General features: G+C 41.6%; 3 protein-coding genes across 13 annotated transcripts in view; 2 read left to right on the top strand and 1 right to left on the bottom strand.

The window, feature by feature from the left end:
• The window catches only part of nudcd1 (NudC domain containing 1), a 47,428-nt gene extending 44,537 nt beyond the window's left edge, over positions 1-2,891 (top strand). For 8 of the 9 annotated variants that reach the window (XM_086062618.1, XM_086062616.1, XM_086062617.1 and 5 more), the window contains one exon: positions 2,028-2,891. In XM_086062618.1, coding sequence (XP_085918744.1) covers positions 2,028-2,317 — 290 coding nt within the window. In that variant the 3' untranslated portion in view covers positions 2,318-2,891. The remainder of the gene's footprint in view (positions 1-2,027) is intronic. The other variant, XM_086062611.1, reaches the window with a different exon arrangement.
• A 3,559-nt stretch (positions 2,892-6,450) lies between these two features.
• On the bottom strand, positions 6,451-10,926 carry trhrb (thyrotropin-releasing hormone receptor b). Its single transcript, XM_086063252.1, has 2 exons — positions 10,112-10,926; positions 6,451-8,913 (listed from the first exon to the last, which is right to left on the bottom strand). Exons 1-2 carry the CDS (start codon positions 10,907-10,909, stop codon positions 8,473-8,475), a joined length of 1,239 nt encoding a protein of 412 aa, XP_085919378.1. The 5' UTR covers positions 10,910-10,926; the 3' UTR covers positions 6,451-8,472.
• LOC147157431 (transmembrane protein 74-like) lies at positions 9,870-17,997 on the top strand. 3 transcript variants are annotated; one of them, XM_086063254.1, is made up of 3 exons: positions 9,870-10,615; positions 12,216-12,274; positions 16,862-17,997. In XM_086063254.1, exon 3 carries the CDS (start codon positions 16,967-16,969, stop codon positions 17,432-17,434), a length of 468 nt encoding a protein of 155 aa, XP_085919380.1. In that variant the 5' UTR covers positions 9,870-10,615; positions 12,216-12,274; positions 16,862-16,966; the 3' UTR covers positions 17,435-17,997. The 3 variants fall into 3 exon arrangements, with proteins under 3 accessions (XP_085919380.1, XP_085919381.1, XP_085919379.1); XM_086063255.1 differs by lacking the exon at positions 9,870-10,615 and adding an exon at positions 11,431-11,445; XM_086063253.1 differs by lacking the exons at positions 9,870-10,615; positions 12,216-12,274 and having other exon boundaries at positions 16,721-17,997.
• Positions 17,998-22,888: the final 4,891 nt, after the last annotated feature.

Genomic DNA, 22,888 nt, shown 5'->3' with positions numbered 1-22,888 from the left:
GACAGGACGTGACGTGACCTAATTTGCTTTGCCTTGACTTGCTGTGGAGTGGCTATAACTTGGCTGGGGCTTTGGCTTGGCTGTGGCTGTGACGACTTGACTGTGACGAAGACGACTTGGCTATGACGAAGACGACCTGGCTGTGGCTGTGGCAATGGCTACTTGGCTGTGACAAATACTTGACATGGGAACGTCCACACATCGTAGGCAACGCACCAACACCGACTGGACAAACGCAACAGGTTCAGGCTTCGTCCAGACGGAAGCTAAGCCGGCTTCGGCGCTCAAACAAATCTCGATATTATTGTGTAATGGCAGAGATCAGATCCAGCTTGACTTCTATTGTCTCTCATTAAATGATGTACTTCATGAAGTATTCGCTTATTGTCAATGATGTCGCCCAGTGTGAGCACACACAGAAAGTAAATAGTAGCCCATAAATGAACGTTTCATCGATGTCATTATACGTTCACGTGCGCGTCGATATTATTTATCTGCGCCCCAGGAGCCTCTTTCAATTTGCTGTAATTAAGCTCCTGCCACATTTACTCGTTTGCCGCCCACGCCGCCGGAAGCGCTTTTAATTTCCGTTTGACGGCTGCCGCGCATTCATTAGTTTGACCAATTTGCTCGACTTATCATGAAAAATGGACCTCAGTTTGAGTGCACACCTGCAATCCTTCTTTTGCTAATTGAGTCACATGGGGAGAGCAGCGCTTGCCATTATGTGTTAGCGTTAAGATGACTTTCTCAGAGAGAAAAAAAAAGTTGCCTTTTGGTAATAGCATGTTGTTTGCTTGAAGTCGCAACTTGCATTTTTTTTTTTTAGCTTTAGTTTTAAACTTCAACTGGGAGTGGCCAACAGTTTGATATTTTTCTTGAACAGACTATGAAGTTGAGGTACGACTGCTTTATAATTTTCTATCTCTGGAAAAATACAATAAGTTGGGGAAACGGTTAGCACACATCTTGTTAGGAAGGACGCAGAAGAGGCAAAGTCGGCAGGTGTGCAATGAGGCCTTGTGCTAATCAGGTTGTTTTTCTTCAAATGGAGTATAATTAGTTTTTCTGCCTCCTGAAAGCTTTTGTTTGTCTCATGGCCAACACTGAGGCCATCTGTAATATGACCTTTCATCTTTAAAAAAAATTTAATCTAGAACTTTAATAGCTTTTCTCTTTTAAAATCTAGGGGGGAAATGCACCTCAGTGTTGAATTTTTTTTATTTTAGTCTTAGAAGATTTATTATATTGAAAACAATTTGATTTCGATTTTTTTTTCTTAAAAGTATAAAACATGAAAACTTGACTTATAAGATCTCGACTATTTTCTAAAAAGCCTTTCCCGCTTCTGAAAAAAAAAATTTTGAATGGACTTTTTGCTTTACAAAAAGAAAAAAGAAAAGAAAACTATTCTATTCCCCCTGATGAATGATTTACTTACTTGTACGATTAAGACTTTTTAGGAAAATATGCAACACTTTTTTCTTTTTAAAATAATACCACTTTATTCGCATATTTTTATCTTACTGTTTTTGTCTGTTATTACATTTATATTTACAGTTATTGAATTAGATTATGAAAATATTTTCATCTCATCCTTGCTGATGTCAATGTTAGCGTTACTGCCTCCGCCAAATTTACTTTGGAATTTAATATTTGTGAAGTTTTTATCATGTCTTTGACATTCAAGAATAATTGATGTGCCATAATGAATCGATATTGGATTGAATTGAAGCGAAGCGAATCGGGAAAAATCGAATCGAACTGAACTCTTGTGACTCGAAATCCAATCGATCGAAGCCCTACTAAAACGTCGCAAATCATTTGACCGCCCATAAAAGGTTGCGATTGCGTATCGCTGCCACAAGATGGCGACCAATCTCTTAAAACAGCCAAATCAATGTTCCATCAACAACAGTTTTCAGTATGTGTCCGATTCAAGACGAACAAAGCAGCTTCGCTTGAGGCTCATCAATAGTATCAGCTAGCATGCTAGCCTAATTGTGAGCGTGTTTCCTCTTCGCCAGGCTACGTGCAGGCGTCCAAGCGGGACAAGAAGTTCTCCACGTGCGCCCCCAACTTCTCGTACGCGTCGCTGTGCGAATGCCTGCGCCGCGCCTTCATCTACCGCCAGCCGTCCGCGGTGGACGGCGTGCTTTTCAACAGGAAGCAGGGCCGGCAGGTAGGACAGGTCGCCAAGCAACAAGTGGCCAGCGTGGACTCGGACAAAGCCGTGCTGGGCTTCAGGGCCACCGACGAGAGGCTCTTCGCCCTCACCTCCCGCAAACTCTTTGTGCTTAAGGTTAATAATAATTAAGATGGATGCCAAAGCATTTCGGAAAAAGCAACGACTGGAAGTGGCAAATGTTAAGTCTGCTCGGATGGGACAACTTTTGTACTTAAGGGTCCAATTTGACCTTAAAATGCAGAGATGGGCCAGCTCGTTTGTATAGGATGTTTAAAAAATAAATACATTGTTCTCATTTATTTCTTTTTTATTATTATATTCATCATTTAATTATAATGAAGTAACAATTATTGTGTTAAATATATTTATAAGTAACCAATAATTTCATTATGACCACATGTATATGTAAATGTCATTTATTTTATTAAGAAAATATAATACTTTTTAGTTTTCTTTGTAATTTAGTCATAATTACATAACGTATTTAATGAACAAGGTTTATTTTGGTAACATTTCAAAATGTACAACCTACCTACCTATTATAATGAACCATGAATAAAATTAGATTAAAACTAGTAGCATATGTTCAAGTGTTGTTTATTAAGTTGTATTATAATTGATTATAATTAATGAATCAGTAATACAAATTCAAAAATGAATGAAACTGAATTTGTTGTTGTATTTTTTCTTTTATTACAATAAATCAATTAGCCAATTGTTTAACAAAATAAAATATATTTAATGTACTGCCATGTGTACAATTCAAAACTTGAATTGTGTGTTAAAATACATAAAAGGTTGCATACAATTTGAGGTTTTTGCCAATTTTTTCCTTTTATTTATAATAAACTCACCAATTATTTCATGAACACTTACATTTTAATATTTTTTCTTGCATTTATAATAAATCAACCAACTTATTTCCTTTTTTTTTTCTTTTTTTTTTTTTACAATAAATAATTTTATCACTCATGATAAATGAATTTAGAAGAAAAAAAACACTTAAAAAATGAAACCCATTTTAACTAAACAATTTTTGTTTAAAAAACAAAAACCTGTTAAATGAATGCAAGAAATCTTAGTGGAGTCTTCGTAATAGTAATGTCCAGTGGGCTGGACAATCGTCCACCCTTTGCACACCACAACGCGAATGTCTCAATCGCCTGCTTCTAAAGGAGAATATTGGAAGTCATGAGACAACAACTTTAATTGAATGACGTCAACTGGGCGCTCTCGTGTAACATGCTGTAAGTCTCCAGTGGCGCCACTTGCTCATGCGCATTTATTATTCACCTCACGCCCGCCAATAATCCACCACATTCCTAATTTCCTGTCGTGGTGCGATGGAAAACCCTCAGCTCTGCTCCTTTGATAGTTTGTACTCATTTGCATACATTTGCATGACCACTTTTGACGCAGCCTTGACCCGAAGCTTCATATCAGCGGAATAGGGAACTTGTTTGACGCTCGCACGGACGACGTGCGAGCGTTTTCGCCATGCGCGTCGTTTTCACTCATGATGCCTATCGATACGCAATCAGAAAGCATTACGGAGATTTTTGTCCAAGACTGGCGCTCTGAGTCTCTCGTAGTTCTCCAATTTAAAAAAAAATACAAATACAAATACAAATACAAATGTGACGTGATCCTGACTTTTCCTGAGGGGAAAAAATAAAATATAATCATCTTTCAGGATAGAAAATACCGTATTCTTGGACTTGTCATTTTCCACCCCAAAAAATGTTCTTGCAAAAATACAACTTCTTCCTCACATAAAATCTGTCCTTATTCTTGTGAGTTTATTCTGGAAGTAGAGTAATCCCAACTCCATTACATTTTACATGTTTGCAGCCCCACTATTTTGTGGACTTTTTGTGTACACCATATAACTATTTTTTTTCTGCCACTCAATTATTTTAGGGGTAATATGAATGTCGACCACTAGATGGCAGCACACTTTCATCTGCTACTGCAAAACAGATGAAATAAAACAGGAAGTATTTCAGCTCAACTCAACGTTATTTATGCTGAAGGTCATTTAATGTCAAATCCTTTTCAATCCTGTTTTTTACGCCTACAAAAAGCGACAGTTGGAGGCTCATTTAGTGAAGTCAGTGAGTTTGAACAAGATTATTGACATATCTTGTGAAATCCGTTTTCTGTATGTAGCGTTTCATTTATAGTATGTAAAGGTATTTTTTTATGGAGGACTGAAACTGAATAAGTGAAAATAAAAACGGATATAAAAAATATAATGCAAAAATTAAATACAATATATATATTTATATATATACCTAAATAAATAAAAGTAACTACAAAAATAAATATATAAATAGAATTAAATATCAATCAATAAATAAAAACGCTCTGCTCTCACATTTATTTATGTAATGCTGCAGACGCGCTGTCAGCTCGAAATGTTATTCAAATGAGTTGGGCGGTCCTAAGTGTGTCTTGGGTTGGGTTATTTCGACATTTATTATATTTAAATTTTTTGAATCTCGTTTTTTATTTTTGTATATTTATTTTTACTTTTATTTTTTTATTTACAGTATATATATTTTTTGTTGCTTTTATTTCCATATATATATTTATTTATTTGTATTAAATTTTGGAAATATATTTTTTATATCTGTTTTTATTTTCACTTTATTCATTTATTTAGTCATTAATTATTATTTTATTTTTATTTTTACTCTTACGTGTGAGATCAAGCCTGGCAGGCTTTTTTTTTTTTAGCTGTTCTCATTTGTGCACGAAATCCCACAGAAATTGTTCAATATCCTCGCAATTGGCTCTTTTCCCGTTGTCTCGTTGTGTTTTGTTGTTGTGGAAAAGCCACGTCTAATGTCATTAGCGGTCGTGCAATTGAATCTCGCCTCCCTGCCTCTTTTTATTAGCAGGCCCGTAGTAGACGTGCAAAGAGGCCTTCGGAGTCCGCAGGTCGCCTTTCGCTCATTTCCCTCGCGTATTTGAAAAGTTGCGCCCGCCGGCGACACGCTCGTGCTAACAAAGTTCTATGCACGCCGACCACGTCGGGCGTCTGACACAGGGTCACCTCGTCTCGCGCCTGAGAAGAAGACTGATTTCATCAGTGAGTTTTCACCCTGCGCGTCCAACGAGCTGCACGTCCAACGATGCGACGTCGCTTCGGCATAAACAGCAACGTAAACGTGCACAACGTTAGGCTCACACATGCTTATATATGGGTGTGTTTATATTAAATTTCCTCAATGCATTTATAATGAGCATCACTTAAGAGTTTTTTGCTGGCCAGCCATGTCCCAATCCCCCACTGTATAGATTTTTATTTAATTTTATTTTTTATAATACTATATTCTAACTTGAATAGTCTTGTCTGGGAAAAAAAAAAGGTCCAAATAACAAAAAAGCCTCAATCCCATTTCCACAAACATCTTTATTAACGTTCATTGGACTCCACTTGACCACGCCTCTTCTGTGTTTCCGGGTATGGTCACGTGAGATGTTCGCAGTGCGAGCCCGAAGGCATTTTGACGTCAATTTCAGTCCACGGTAGAAGACGGTAAAATGACAAAATGGCCGCATCCCGAACTGGATGAGAAAGGGTGGATTAATCTATAGTATAAAATTATTTGAAAAGAAGCAAAAATATTCTCAAAAAATACAATTATTGTTTTGTTTTGTAAATTCTTGAGGGGAAAAAATAGAAAATAGCAAAATGGCTTGATAAATAGTTGTAGAAATAATGTTTATATTTAGTGTTGTTTCTTGTTTCCTCTAATTGTTTTTTTTTTCTTATTATTTTTTGCTGTTTATGTTTAAGTTTTGGCTTAAAAAAAAATTCCATTATGTATTAATTTTTTTTACCGCATGTTCGAAATAAAAAATTCTAATCAAAAATTTTCCTGGAAAAGACAGATTTATAAAAAATAAATCTTCATAAGATTCAGTTTTTTAAATGGAAAATCAACTTTTCACACATTTGCAATATATATATATATATATATATAATTTAAAAAACTGCTTTTTAATACCAACTGTTGTTTTTTTGTGGAAGATGCTTATATATGTGTGTTTTTATATTAAATTTCCTCAATGCATTTATAATGAGCATCACTTAGGATTTTTGCAGGCCAACCATGTCCCAATCCCCCACGGTATAGATTTTTATTATATTTTATTTTTTATAATACTATCTTCTAACTTGAATAGTCTTGTCTGGGGGAGAAAAAAAAAGTCCAAATAACAAAAAGCCTCAATCCCATTTCCACAAACATCTTTATTAGCAGCACACTTTCCACCAATGGCAGCAACTTAACAACATCCACTTGTCCAAGATGGCCAATAATCAATATAAAAATATTTTTTTCAACAAGTCACACACATTAAAACCACAGGCTTGCACCAACGCACACACAGACTTCACACACACACACACAAAAGATAACCACAGCTTATCAGCAGCAACACAGCATCTTCCTCATCTTCCTCCTCCTCCACCGCCGCTGCTGCCGACAGCCAATTACATCCCGCGGATTGCAAGTAACAACAGAACAGCAGCTCAACAAAAGACGCTTTTCTCGGCTCGATGGGAGAAAAAATAAATAAAAGTTCACGTGAACATATAACACGAAACGGCGTTTTTTTTCCCCCATAGGCATGACCGCTTCAATTGCCGTCACCTTCATTTGCATCTCGCCAATCAGGGATGCGGTTGCCAGGAGACGGCGGTCGGCCTTCTTTCGTCTGCCTCCGCGACGGTGATGGCGGAGAAAGGGAATGTCCGCGTAAAGAGGCGTTTCCCAGGTAAGTTGTCATGTGTAAGGTCCTCTTAGCCAATCAGACGCCTGAAGAAAGTCTTTCACGGAAAAGGCACAATTAACAACTGCACGATGGAAAAGAAAAAAAAAAGGAATTGCTCTTTTTCTTCTTTTTTTTTTTTTTACTGTTGTCTTGGACACGGGCTAACAATTAGCATCCGCGCCATGCCGCTAGCGTGTCCACACTCTTGTGTGTGTTCAATAGGTCAATTGATCGACTCAAATAAACCTGAGTCTCATCAATAGTATTAGCCGGCATTAATGACGTAGTCAGACAAAGAGTAATCAGCAAAGCGTCAACAAGCCATACATCGAGCGTGACCACAATGATGAGCCCATGTTACATAGATGACTGTTAGTAAATGATTCAACACAAACAAATCACTAGGGGTGTGCCAAAAAAAAAATCCATTCTCATAAGAATCGCAATTCTCATTTAGTACGATTCAGAATCAATTTGAAATGTCCCAAAATCAATTTGATTTAAATTGTTTTATACTGTCTTGCCCTTGTTTTGTGTGTGCCTTTATTGTTGTACACGATTTGGCCACTTAGGGGCAGTGTGGGTCCGCGCGTTCTGATGCACTGTTCAATTGTTAGCCACATGAGAGAGTCGAAGGGAAGTCACGATCAAGTTTTTATTTTGCAGCGTAGGAAAAGCATATGCCGCTGAGTCATGTTAAGATCCTTCTCTGCATATCGTTTTGTATGAATAGCCGTTCTTTTGAGTCACAAAAGTGCCGCGAGTGGCGCGCTAATTGCCGTTAGCGCGTCAATGGCACATTCCATTGTACGTTAGCCTTGAGCTAGCTTCGTTCGGGGGAAACAAGCTAAACAAGTCACCGCTTTAATCGTCCACTCTGTATGATCGGTGAAAACGGAACAGGGTGAAACCGATACCAGCATTGGACTCTTTTTTTTTTTTGAGGGACTGTTCGCTGTGTGCTAAACTGTAGTTAGTCTGTTTAGGGAGGGCAGAATATACTGTAAAAGCGATAACATCTATAGCTAGCTAGCTAGCTACGTAGAGTTTTTGTGGGGCACTTTCCTTGCAATTCAAAACTTTAATAAATGTAAAAAAACCCTGAAAGAATAGTGAGACATTTGAATGTCTCCATTTGTCATCGTGTCCAGCAAACCAGACTGGAGGAGATCATGACGATTCTGTGCACATTTATAAATTGAAGCAGAAATCATTGTCAATCAAACGATTTTGAATCAAGAGTCGAAAATTGATTCTGAATCGAATCGCCGGCCCAAAGATCTGAATTTGAATCGAATCAAATTGTGGGACAGTCAAAGATTCCCAACCCTTGCAAATCACATTCAAATGAGGCTCATCGATAGTATTGACGAGCAACACGCTAATATAAAGTGATATTTTTTGAAGTATAAAATAAGTGCCTTGGCGCGATAGAGGTTGGGAAACTGTAATCGACTGTTGACTCCGTGCGGAACATCCTCCTCTGGTCGCCACCCTTGTCAAGCCGCCATCTTGAAGTCCACTTTCCCGTAGGAGGGTGACGAAGTGGATCCGGCGAAGACGGCCTTGTGCTCCGCCAGCAGCCCGTCGGTGACGGTGACCTCCTCCACGTCGGTGGCGAAGTGGTCGGCGCTCTCGGCCGCCGACGAGTCCTTGACGGCGCTGTAGCTCAGCGCCGCGCTATAGGTTCCGGCCGGCTTGTCGGAACTCCTGCGGCCGCATCGGCAGATCTTGAGGAAGGCGGCGCGGAACTTCTGCGACATGGCGTTGTAGATGAGCGGGTTGATGGCGCTGTTCAGGTACACGCACATCCGGCAGAAGAGCAGGAACCAGCTGTTCAGGTACGGGCGGTCCAGGACGGAGTTGACCACCACCAGGGTGCGGTACGGCATCCACAGCGCGGCGAACAGGATCACCACCACTGCGAGCATCTTGGTCACCTGATGGGGATCACACGCACTGTATTAGTGGCACGCGAGCTCCCTCTAGTGGTACATAAAAGAACCACTGACTTAAGTCATTCATTGGCACCCCAGTTTAAATATGTCCTGTCGAGCTTTCAATGATTTAAGTGTTTTTATTTTATGTATTTATTTTATTTCCTTTGAATCCGAAACTGACACAATGCGGTCCCAAAATCGACACCGTTGCTGACTTCATTTTCAGGCTCGACGAGACGAGTCCTTTCGGAACTGACTTTGACGACAGAAATTTCAGCACAATAATAATAAACATTGTACACTGGACTGCATACTCGCGGTTCGGCACTCGTGGATTCACATATTTGCAGGTGGGTTTTTTTTCTCAATTTTTTTTTTCGATTTTTAGAGGTTGTTTTTATAGTCTCACCCCGTTTTTCATGGAAAACGTATATTGAATGCTTTTTGAATATATATGTATTTTTTGTGTGTCTTCCAAAAAAAAAAATCCAATGCATTTCAATGGGCGTCATTGATATGTGGATTTACACTCCCTTAGAACTGGCATTTTAAAAAATCTGAAAGAAAAAAACTTTGCGATCCACGCGGGATCGCCTCCCCCAAAAAACTGGCAGGTTCGTGTCCCTTATATTTAGTCCGTGTGTGCATCAAGTTCCCACCTGTCCCGAGTAAGCCTTGGATGCAGAGCGCAGTTCGAGGCGTGCCTCAACGTCAGGTGGACCTAAACGTTTGACTCCTCCCATACGGATTTTTGACCTTCAAGCGCCTTCTTTCTTTGTTGTTAAACCTAACCATAACCCTACCACGTAACGATTACAGTATGTTTTGAACACTTTATTGAACAACTAAAAATGAAAAACTGACCGAAACCTGAACACTAACCTCAATCGTCCAGTGATGCGCTACCTGCTGGGAATATGTAGTACTGCACTTCCGCCTCTTCCTTAAACCGTTTAGTGAGCTCCGCCCCGGCTGACTTGAGGCTTGAGCGTTTGTAATTTTCGATACTCCATAATGTGTTTTTAAAAAAAATAACTTCACTTCATAAGACGGCGCACCATTAAATCTTCAAATTTTGTTAGGAAAAAAAATAGTTTAAACCATTTTTATTTTTATTTTTTTAAATCCGTGTGAGCGTTTAAGTCTACCCGACGTTGAGGCACGCCTCGGACTGCACTCGGGTTCCAGGGCTACTTGCCTGCCTCCGCGAGGCCGCGGTGGAGCTGGAGTGCCTGGAGTTCCTGCAGCTCCTCTTGACCCCGTGCTCGTTGTTGTTGTTGTGCCTCTGCTGCAGCTGCTGCTGCTGCTGCTGCTGCTGCTGCTGCTCCTTGGGGTCCGAGGGCAGCGGGTTGAGGAAGAGGATGCGACCGATCAGCCCGTACAGCACCGCGCTCAGCAGCAGCGGAACCACGAAGAACACCCCGAAGTCGAAGAAGTAGACGGGCAGGTAGAGCTTCCTGGACACCCGGTAGCCGCACGCCGTCACCTTGGCGTTGTCGTAGACCAGCACCTGCAGGTCGGCCAGGTAGAACCACATGACGCAGTAGGCGCAAGTCAGCGTCCAAACCAGGACGATGATCTTCTTGGCGCGGGACAGCGTGCACAGGAACTGCGCCTTGATGGGATGGCAGATGGCGATGTACCGCTCGATGGTGAAGGCGGCGATGGAGCACGACGACGCGTTGATGCCGAGGTACTGCAGGTACGTGATGCACAGGCAGCCCGAGTGGCCGAACACCCAAGAACCGAAGGCGCCGTCGGCCGCCGTGGGCAAGCCGGCCGCCGTCAGTACCATCAGGTCGGCGGCGGCCAGGCTCACCAGGTAGCAGTTGGTGGGCGTGCGCATGTGCTTGGTGGTCAGCACCACCAGCACCACCATCGCGTTGCCCGCCACGCCCGCCAAGCAGATGAGCAGCACCAGCGCGGTGCTGACCACTTTGTACTGCACGCTCGAGTCCGTCCACACGCCCAGAGTCTGCTTGGTCGAGTTCTCCATTTGGCCTTGCAGAGTCGCTTTTTTTTTTTTGGCAGGGGGTGGGGTCGGGGTGGGGTTGGGGGGGTTTTTGCTTTTAAGAGCGGTGCGCTCCCGGTGCTGCTTGCCGGGATGGTGTGCTGGCGCGCGCGCGCATGTGGGATGCGCGTGGCCGCAGAGGAGAGGACGTGTGCGTAAAAGGAGTTCAGATGTGCCGTACAAGTCAATCTCCTCGCAATTTCATGTTGTTATTCTTGGACAAAAAGCTGTGCGTAAAAGTCCATTTGTACACCATCAAAGCAGGGATGCGGTAAAAAAAAATGTATCTCAGAGAGTTCCGGAAATGTGCGTCAAAATTGCAAAGTGGAAAAATTTACACCGATGCAGCAAAGCATTTGTTCCATTCGAGTTGTGCGTAAAAGTCTACCGCCCTTGTTCTGTTGCTTCCTTTTTGCACACACTCTCATTACGCACGCAGCTGTGACGTCATTTATAACGTCTTCCTCTTGACCATATTTGGTTTCCTGGTCAATCAACTCGTCTCAGCCTACACGTACGACGTAAGTGGACATTTTGCGATTGTTCTGCCCTCAAATCCATTTTTTTTGTGTGATGTTGTACAACTTTCGTCATGCTGCATTTCACGTGGTATAGAAATTATGGTAAATACCAAATGTCGACGCCCCCTCATGTCACATTTTCTACTGAACAACTGGACATTTATTTTGATACCCGAGTTTCCGAGCTGAGAGAACTTTCCAAGTTTCAACATGGCGGATTTGCGCCGAAGGATTCGTGAAATATTAACACTTATAAGGGCGGTGACGTCCACTTAGCAGCTTGTTTTAGAATCTACACGTTTACGTAGCATACATAATTCAATGTTCAACTTATTATTTACTGTAATTGTTCGGTTTTGCAAGCAAAGAGTACATCCGCTGCTACGTGTCATTTTTTTTTTAATTTTTATTTGTTTTGCCATAAGTACAAAAGCACATGAACAGAACTCAGTCGTAATTAGGAGTTTCTGAGTGGTAAGGTCCATATTCGAAGGCAAGACTTTTTAACTGATTCTGGCAGCCAGAAAACTGCAGCGTTTGTGTTGGTGGCTGGCAGCGAGCGAGGCACAACTGTTGTTGTCGTTATTATTATTATTATTATTATTATTTTTAATAACATGTCTCTCTCCGCTGAGGCCAGCCAGTGTGGAGGCGGTGGACGCTCCTCCACATACCAACTGTGCGCGCACACACCAGCTAAGAAATGAAGAAAAAAAGGGAAACAACTACTCTTGAATCACCAAGAAATTGTCTCTGTTGTGGTTTTTCAGGTGGACCCACGCAGCAAAGGACTTAAGTTCTTCCCTGGAAGAGGTAACAAAAGTAACAGGTGAGGAGTTCAAAAATAAAATAAAATAAAACAACAAAACGACAGTTAAATATGTTTTATTTGCTCATGCTTTCGAAAGTATTTTTCCGCATCAATGTGTCCGCAAGGTTTTGCTGACACCTGCTGGACACTGATGAACAGTACACTCATTTAAACATTTTCATCATTCTTAAAAAGAGAAAAGAAAAAAAGACACTAAATTCGTTTAAAAAGCAACAAATTGCTGTATTTTTTTGTCTGGTAGATATATATTGTTGTTTCATTTTGTTGGGGGAAAAAACTTGTGTGTTACGTTCGCTGACAGAACACATTAGTCTTCACATGTACACGCCAAGACCCCGTGATCCCGTGTAAATGTTAACATGCTCTATCAATGTTCTCCTTTTTTCTCTTTTTTTTGCAAATGAAGAGCTAGCTAATCCGGTGCTGGGTCCGATAGGCATTGAGCCAATGTTGGGTTATTTATAACCAGCGTAAACCCTCAATTTAATTGATCCTGAATCCTCTAATCCCACATGGAGGACCAAAACTGCCCAAATTAAAATAAATAAATAAATGAATTGATCATTAAATAATAATATGACTAAAAGTGAAAATGAAAACAGATATTAAAAAAATAATAATAATACAAAAAATAAATATAAATGGAAATAAAACAACAACAACAACAACAAAATTATGTATATATCCATTAATAAAAGTAAAAATAAATGAATAAATAAATAACCAGATTAAAAAAATAAAACGAATTGTTTAAATAAATACAAATAATAAATACATTTATATATATTTCATGCTGGGCGCGCTCTTTCAGGTATATTTTGTTTTTGTTTTATTTCCATTTATATTAATTTTTTGTATCAATCTCAATCCAATTTTTTTGTATCAATCTCAATCCAATTTTTTTGTATCAATCTCAATCCAACATAACCCTAAAATCTGAAACCAACCCTCCCTCATAACAAATTCATATCATCATGTCCCCCCCCAGATTGTGTAACATCACACCTGAGATGAGTCAGATGTATATTTAATATTCGTTCTTTTATTCATGCGTCTTCTGAATCAAACAAAGCACAACATTTACGCGTGACAAAAGCTTCTTCTCAGGCGTCTTTCACCATTTTGTGTGTGCGTGTGCTTTGTTGGACTGATGCCCCTCAGGCCTGCGTGTGCGTGAGTGCTGGCACTGGCAGTCATGCTTATGTATGAGAGGCAGCCTTATTTCATCTTTTATTTGAGCAGCCACCTCATTAGGTATACACGTTCTGATGATATCCAGTGAAAAATTCTGCTCTTACAAAAATGATTGTCATTATTCCGTTACATGAGAGGGTTGCAATATTAGGAAAAGCTAACAACTACCAAAACGCTCTCACACATTCTTGAAATCCTTTTTACAAATTAAAACGCTCATATCATATGATATACTCACTGAAATTTGCATTTCAATAGTTTCTATGAGAGTCTTTCAGATTGTTTTATTAGTTTACACAAGAGTATTTTAGTAGTGTTTGAGCATTTCTGGTGTGTGTGAGCAAAACACATATTTCAGTAATGTGTGAGTTTCACCAGTGAGCGTGAGAGCATTTCAATAGTGTGTACATGTGCTTCTGCAGTGTGTGAGTGTGAGTGAACAAATATTTTGGTGACAGTATGGGAGTGTTTCAGCATGAGAGCATTTCAGTAATGTGTGTGTGTGAGCAAAAAATATTTCGTTAACATGTGTGAGAGTAGTTCACTAATGTGTGTGTCTGAGAGTGTTTCAGTATTGTCTAAGTGTTTCAGCTGTGTGTGTGACAGTGTTTCAGTAGTGTATGAGATATAAGGGAGCAATTATTTAGTGAGTGTGTAAGCGAGTGTTTCATTGGAGTCAACTGAGGGCATTTCAGTAGTGTGTGAGAGCATTTAAATTGTGTGTGAGCAAAAAAAATATTTTTATTTGTTTACATGAGATAATTTCAGTAGTGTGTGTGTGTGAGCGTTTCAGTTTTGTGTGAGCAAAAAAATATTTCAGCGACATGCGTGAGAGTATTCCACTCATGTGTGTGTTTGAGAGTGTTTCAGTAGTGTGTGTGACAGTGTTTCAGTCGTGAATGAGATATAAGAGAGCATTTATTTAATGAGTGTGTAAGCGAGTGTTTCATTGGAGTCAACTGAGGGCATTTCAGTAGTGCATGAGAGTGTTTTAGATGTGTGTGTGGGAGAGCATTCAAATTGAATGTGAGCAAAAAAATATTTCAGTAGTGTGAGACATTTCTGTAGTGCTTCTGAGGTCGTTTCAATAATGTGCAATAGTGAAAACAAAGTTAAGCGCGTGAGAGTATTTTAGTGGCGCACGAGGGAGAAAAGTTTCCATAGTGCGTGTGAGAGCGTGCCAGCTTTTCTGCTCATGCATAATAGTCCTACTGTGCTTTGAAACGGTCTGAATGTAAACGCGCGACTAATATAGCGGCACATTCTCCCGTTCCACGTCAACGACGAGGCACGAATGTGGCTCCGAATATAATAACAAACAAGCTGCTGCTTTTGGGGACGTTCAGTGAATAGGAGCTTAAAAAAAATTAATCAATAGCACATTGTCCTTCTTTGTTTCATTTCTTTTCGAGCTGCAAGAAGGAAGGAAGGACGAATGCTGTGCGAGTTTGCCGATAAATTGTGACCTTTGGCAAAGTGTAACCTACATCTGCATCACGCGCACACACATGCAGGAGGCTTTCCATAAGGAGCTCAGCAAGTGGAAAATCCTCTTTTTTTTTTCCCCGCCGCATTTTTATAAACCATCCCAGCTTCTTTTCATTTTTCAACATCAGCAACTGGTGAAATTTTGCATCGTGACATTTTCTTCAGTTATTTTTCCCGGATTTTTTTCCTTCGCACTCTTGACGGGTGAGCTGCGAATTGCAACACAAGTCCCGAGGCATTTTGACGTCAGTTTCAGTGGACAGCAGGGGGCGGTGCTGCGTTAAATGTCAGCCTCCTGAGGTGGCTGAAAACGGCGGCTGAACTGTTATTCCGAAAACAAAATATTGATCAGAATGCCGTGTTTAGACGAGAGTGGGCGGACATAAAGTACAGTCGGTCCCCGGTATTTGATGGGGACGGTGCCGGCCCGCAAATTGCGAAAATACACGTCATTGAAATGCACTGGAGAGGAAAAATAATAATAAATAAAAATATTAAACCCTAAAAATGATTCATAAACGTTAATAAACGTCAACCGTACGTTTCTCCCAAGATACATGAAAAAAATGATGGGGGGGAAAACCCTGACACCCCCTCCTCCAAAAAAATAATAAATATATAAAGTAAAAATAAAATGAAAATAATGAATTTAATTTGGAAACAAATATGTGAATCCACGGGTGCCAAACTATTTTGAAAACAAAAGTTTTCACACTAATGTAAATGTGTGCAATATTTCCACATTCACTGCCCCACACTGCCCCCAAGAGGCCAAGGTGTGCACAGCAGATGTTTATTTTTATGTTTTTTTAATTTGTTTACATTTACATTATTTTTATTTTTGCTTATTACTAATTTATTTTTTAGTTCTTCTTTTGGTTTATTTTTAAAATTACTTAATAATACTACATTTGTAAAATCAGTGAATATTTGTGTTTATTAATTGTGACTTCAAAATCAAAGATCATCATGATTATATTTGTATGCTTTACATATCAGCCTTGGTAGTGAGCAAATAATTTGATTTGGGTTTGAAAATAAAAACTTACAACACTAAAACTGTGAGAAATTAACACCAAAAAAATTAAAGGAAATAACACTTTTAAGTGTTAAAAAATAACACTGAAAAAGTGAAAGTAGATAACACTTTAAAGTGTAAAAAGCTCACTTTTATGTGTCAAAGAACACTGTGGCTGTTGTAAAGTCACTCTACCAAAAGAGATTTTACACTTTTGAAAGTGTAAATTTAACTCTGAACTGGTGAGAACATAAACTTAGGGAAAGTGTTAAATTTAACACTGTGGTAGTTAACTTTACACTTTTTGATTTTACCGTTCTTCTTTTGGTTTATTTTTTAAATGACAACATTTTGAAATCAGTGAATCATCGTGTTTAGTAATTGTGATTTCAACATCAAAGAAATCATCTTTTTTTTTATCTGCATATGTTTTACCTCCTAGTTTGGTTATTGTGTTCTTGTAAGAGGATGATCATTTGATTTTAAAAGTTGGCTTACTCGCACCCCCACCCCCACCCCCCCCACCCCTCCTTCTGAGATGACGGCTGTCCGCCCCTGACCCAACAACGTCTTAAACAATCGGTAATCGACTTGATATTGCGCCGCGTGCATATATTTGACCGCCGGCGCATCCTGGCGTGTGCGCACGAGCCCGTGCAGGCGCAGATGCGCGTCCGCGCAGAGGGGGAGGGGTCTGCCACCAGCCCCCCACTAATTGACAGGGCGGCGGAGGCGGAGGCGGAGCTTGCGTGTGCAAATGACTCCTCTCGCTTTGCTCCTCGCCTTTCGTGCAGCGGCGCGCGTAAAATGAGCGCCACTTGGCAAACTTTGCGTCTTCTTCTCCTTCTCTCTCCATGGGGGTGACGCCGGGTCCGGGCGGGCAGTCGCGCACCACAGCACCGGGAGCACCGGGAGCACCGGGAGCACCGGGTCCCTCCGCCGAGGATGAGGCCCCTCTGACGGGTGAAGAAGACCCAGGGGAGGAGCAGATGAGTGGATGTGAGGAAGAGGAGGAGGAGGAGGATGAAGTTCACTACTCGGACCTGTCCTCGGAGGGTTCGGTGGACTACGGCTTCATCGCCGCCGTCTCCTGCCTGCTGACGGGCATCTCCCTGGTGGCCATCTCGTACGCGGTGCCTCGGGACGCGCGCGTGCCCGACGGGGAGGGCGGCGTGGCCGCGCGCGAGATGGAGCGGCTGCAGCGGGAGCGAGCGCGGCTGGGCGCCCACCTGGACCGCTGCGTCATCGCCGGGCTGTGCCTGCTCACGCTGGGCGGCGTGCTGCTCTCCAGCCTGCTCATGGCGTCCATGTGGAAGGGGGAGAGGATGCGCAGGAGGGCCCTGCGGGCGCGCGCGGCCAAGCGCGAGCGCAACTTGTACGGGGCCATCGGGTGCAGGGGCCACTCGGACCCCGGGGCCAGTTTGGCCGCCCTTGCTGATGACTGGGTTGAATTTTGAAATGGAGAAACTTTTTTTGGGGGGTGGCGGCCCTTTAAAGACATACTGAGCTTGAGATGTCGGAGTGTCCACTTTATTAGGTACATGCGCAGCTCCAATACAAATATAAATTGATTAAAGTAAAAATCCTCATTCTGTGATTGTGCTTCTGCGAGAATTGCGGCTGCGTCCGTCGGAAATCGATCATCAGCAGGACTGGGGGCTTGTTGATGAATGAATCTTCCCCGGAGACTCATGAACCTGTTTCGCTATTGACTTAAATGCGCATCAGCCGTTGGATGAAGAGCATATCAATATCAAATGCAGACAATCAAGTTCCAAAATGTGAACCTTAAAGTCATTCAAATCTTTTGGGAGACTTGAAGGACTCACAAGTCGGCTAAAGAATCAACAAACGAATGGTTGTGTTTGCGCCTTGAAGGTTGTGACTCACGGTTGGATGTCATTATGCTCGGAAATGTTCAGTATTTATGAATTATTTGTGTTTAGGAATGCATGTGCATCATGGCTTGCAATGTTCTTTCTTATGAGCCTAAATAAAAATGTGAAAAAGTTTGCATTTATCACAAGTGCATGTCTGTATTTATACAGGCCAGTTCCTTTATTTTTGACTGAAAACAGCTGTCGTCAAAAATTCAAAAAGTCAATAATGAATAATTCAGCTTTAAATTAAAGTATATACAACTTTTTTTTTTAAAGCAGTTTTAGTCTAAAAGGAACCAAAATAATTGTGTTGCTGGGAAGAAGAACAAAAAAAGACGACTTTGGAACTCAAAGAAAACAGCTTGGAGTTCCTCAGGGCGCCCTTCTTGGGCCACATCTTATAATTTTTTCAATCTCACGGCTTCATAATTATATCATTACAATGTCTTCATATATCGTATAATGTTTTTGTTTTATTGAGAAGCTAGAATGGATTAATAGCATTTCCTTACATTGCAATGAGGTAATCACAATAATTGAATCATGCTGATAAAGGATTACGATCATCCGGTATCATTTAAGAAGCTCTTCAAAACAAACAGGTGTAAACTTCCAAAGCACTTGGCGAGGTCCAAACACATTTTCATTAATTTTGACAGAGCCGAACAGCGCAATAAATGCACTTAGAGCTCCTGAAACGCCGTCAAGCGTTGATACTTAATCATCTTAAAAGGATCTCAAACACGCGGCGGAGACAACCTGAGGGGAACTTAACGCGCGCGCGCGCGCACGCTGATGATGACAAGTGCCGGGAAAGGGCGACCTTGCGTTGCTGCACATGCTTTGAAAAGATAATTGATGAAGGCTGGAGCGAGAGAAACAAAAGGAATGCGCACTTTTGTTCCACTATACGTTAACAAAGCAACTCGACATACGTCAAGGAAAAAGGCGAGTGCAAAACAGAGGTGTCATCCTCTGCCGTGCGCCCCCCCCCACCCCCCCTCCCTCTTCTTCACCGTAATTTCTCCGTAGCAACAGGCCGACTTCGTTGCTATGGTAATAATGTCCTGCCTGCTTTGCTTCCAGCGCGACAATGGCAAGAAAGAAGAAGGAAAAGGAAGATGAGCAGTATGTGGGCAGTGCCTCAGCAGGTGGTCCCCCCCCCCCTACCAGGAATGTTGTGGGTGTTGCGTCCTGCTCATTTTGCATCCGCGCACAAAATATTCCGGCCTGGGTCAGCTTGAACTTCAGTTGATATCATATTAGGAAGTGCAGATTTAAAATGTATTATTTTCTGTTTCAAGATTCCCCCCATGACCCTTTAAAGAGAGCAAAAAGTGGGCTGTAAATCTTCATTTTTTGTGGCTATTTTGATCAAAGATATTTTTATATAACGCAGAAAATGTCATTTCAAATCGCTACTGCCGCCTGTGGCCGAAAATAAAACTGCATTTCCCTTATTTTTTTTTATTTTTTTTATTAATTAAAAAATATATATATATTGACCATTGAAAAATAATACAAATACCAGTCAATCCAATTTACATGAATAACACAATAAATACAATTTAAAAATAAAATAATTCTGCATGTATAATAATGATCAAATGACATTTCTTGTTCGTTACAAATTTAAGACACTTAAAATAATTGTCAATTTCAATCAAAAATAATTTGTATAAAGGTTTCAAGTTTAAAAAGTTCCATTTATGGGAAACTGCATTTTCCCTTCTTCACGTCCACAATGCGCACGTGACGTCACATCCGCAGCCAGAGGGTGGGAAATTCGAACCCGAATCCAGTCTGAAAACTATTGGCCAGAGGCTTACAGGACCTCCCATTATGAACAGCTATGGTGTTAATCTACTTATTAAAAAAAAAAAATGTTTCAGTAACAAATGGTCCAAAAAAGGCTTTTGTAAATATATTTTTGGGCAAATTGTTACCAAGTGCAGCCTTAAGACATCCGCGAACTGTTTCAATTCCGTATTGTGTCTTTCTTTAACAGAAAATGAATCCCTGCTGCAATTTGTCAGCATTTTTTCTCAGGTATCGCCTCTTCAAAGTCGAGTGCTGCGTCTGTGCAGGATTTGCACTTGAAATCCTTCCCGAGCGCAAGGAATAAAGCCGCTAAACGATGAGGAGGGTGATTTGATTTTATTGCCTACTCGCTCGCTTGCTCTGTCTGTCTTTTCTTCCTTAAAAACATCCCCCCCCCCCCCCGATTAGCTGAGTCGCTTTTGCCTCTGGTGCGAGCCCCCTCGGTTGCTACGCGACGACGTCGTACGCGTTATTGACTAAATCATTAACGGAAGTTCAAGAGGCCTGCCGTCGCACGACTGATGATCAGCGGCGCCCACAAGTCCATCATGTTGTCGTCTTTACAAAAATCAAAGACGTATCGCGCCGGGGATAAAAAGTCGTCTCGCCGGGGTTGTTGGCTAATGGTGCTAACTGCTAACTTCGCCAAAGTTAAGGTAGAGAGCAGTAATCGGTTTATTGTGTTTATTTTTCTGGAGTTTCAGTCCACATACTGTATTTTTTTTTAAAACAATACCACGCAATAATATATTACAAATAACTTTGCAGCCCCCGAACGTGCAGCTCGCCAACGGCAGTTTGAGAACCACCGCCATTGATAAGCGTCCGACCCCCCCTAAGGCCGTCCATCTTCCTGCTCGCCGACCACGCCCGAGCTTTTGACCCCGTGAGCGATCCAGTTCCATTTCCTGCTGCCACCTATAACGCTGACTGATTACTCTGGATGTGTGTGAGCGTGTGTGTGCGTGAGCGTGTGTGTGCGCGTGTGCGTGTGTGTGTGTGTGTCACAGGTTTGATTTCATGTCTGCAAGGCTCCCCTGGCAAAGCAAACACAGACACCAATTAAAGCTTCGGCAGCGCCTCTCCTTCCTCTTACATCATTAAACTGACGGCGCCGACCTGCTCCCAGACCTGCATTGGCGATACGCACACACGTACACACGCACACACACACACTTCCTCAATTTTAATTATTCCACTTATTATGGCATATGCGCATGATGCAGTAAAGATCACCACAATTACGTTTAGTTGCCTGGAAAAGAACTGTGACATTAAATAAAGCCTTTTTTTTTTTTTACATTGTCATTAATCAGGTGTGAAATACAAGTGCCGCTACGTAGGTAGTTGGACAGTTGGGGAGGTTGTTGGACAGGTAGGTAGTTAGACTGTCAGGTAGGTAGGTAGATGGTTGGTTGGTAGTTAGTTGGGCATGTAGATAATTGGACATGTAAGTTGTTAGACATTCAGGTAGATAGGTAGGTGGTTAGTTAGGTAGATAGTTGGACAGTTGTATAGGTAGGTAAGTAGTTGGACATTGGTTGGTTTGGTAGGTAGCTAGGTAGTTGAGCAGATGGTTGGTTGGTTAGGTAGATAGTTGGCCAGGTAGTTAGTTGGACTGTGAGGTAGGTAGTTGGTTGGTTAGGTAGGTAGCTAGCTAGCTAGGTAATTAGACAGATATTTGGTTGGTTGGTTAGATTGGTTGAGCAGGTAGGTAGTTAGACAGGTAGTTAGACAGTCAGGTAGGTAACTAGATTGTTGGTTGGTTGCTAGCTAGCTGGCTAGCTAGCTAGGTAATTGGACAGATGTTTGGTTAAGTAGATCGTTGGGCAGATAGTTAGTTAGAGAGGTAGTTAGACAGCCGGTAGGTAGGTAGATGGTTGGTTGGTTGGTTGGTTGGTAGTTAGTTGGGCATGTAGGTAGTTGGAAATTTAGTTAGATAGTTGGACAGTTGTATAGGTAGGTAAGTAGTTGGTTTGGTTTGGTAGGTATAGCTAAGTAGTTGAGAAGATGGATGGTTGGTTGGTTAGGTAGATAGTTGAACAGGTAGTTAGTTGGACTGTCAGGTAGGTAGGTGGTTGGTTAGGTAGCTAGCTAGCTAGGTAATTAGAAATATATTTGGTTGGTTAGTTGGATTGGTTGAGCAGGTAGGTAGTTAGACAGTCAGGTAGGTAGGTAGTCGGTTGGTTGGGTAGACAGTTGGACAGTTGTGTAGGTAGGTAAGTAGTTAGACATGTAAAAGTGTCTGTAAGATTTTGCAGTTACACTCTGCTTGCAGTGGGGTCAAGTGATTGAGTGACCCAGCAGATGGAACTGTGCTGTGTTGTCCCTGTCCGCTCAAATATGCTTTTCAATTAGTGCCACCTGCAGGACTGCAGCGGATGTTGATGAATTCAGCCCCCTCACGGCGGCGTTGACGACGATGTAAACAAGTCAGAAGACGACATCGCAGCTTTCTCCCGGGACGCTTTCGCTCCTTCGGATGCAACGTCTCAGTCCAACGCCGCACATTGGGAGCATTTTGGCGATCAGTGACTCGCGCCAGGCGGGCCTTTGTCAACACGCTTCAGTCTGTCATTCAACAACAATTAGCTCACGTGAGCTGCGCGCTCTGCACACTGCATGTCACTCCAACACCCTCGCGAGCGTGCTGGGCATAAACGTCGCCATTCAACCACTGAATCTAATTAGGTCTCCCGAGGCATCAGTACTCTGCGTCGTGTGCGCGAGCGCGAGTGCGAGTGCGAGTGCGAGTGTGTGCGCAGCCAAACCTCAATTGCAGTACACACAGTAAATGTGCTGTTTGACACAAATTGAATCTGACTGGCTTTTATCAAGCCAAGGGGCCAACATGCGCTCTCAAAGGCTGTTTAGTCAAGCGAATTAAAATGGCACAGACGTATTGTTTGATTCGGAATGAAATACGGCGACATGAGCTCCGTTTACTTTGTGACTACAGCTCTACAGTGTCTTTGAGCAAGGCCGCGATGCTTCATTTTCACCTCTTGATGATCTTTATTTGGTGACAGGTCATCAAAAATTCCTATGCAGCAAACCACATCAAGTCATGTCTCATAATAAAGCCCTTGATAAGGGCTTTGCATTTGTGTGATTATTTTGTTACTATACAATGATGTTAACACAATAAAGCAATATGTTTGCCTTCAATCTTATTGTAAACCTGACAGGCTGACTAAATTTGTTTTTTTT

The sequence above is a fragment of the Leptonotus elevatus genome, chromosome 19 (assembly GCF_054856555.1).
Source record: "Leptonotus elevatus isolate MCC_2025b chromosome 19, RoL_Lele_1.0, whole genome shotgun sequence".
Taxonomy (NCBI): domain Eukaryota; kingdom Metazoa; phylum Chordata; class Actinopteri; order Syngnathiformes; family Syngnathidae; genus Leptonotus; species Leptonotus elevatus.
This window is presented reverse-complemented; position numbering and strand designations above follow the sequence as displayed.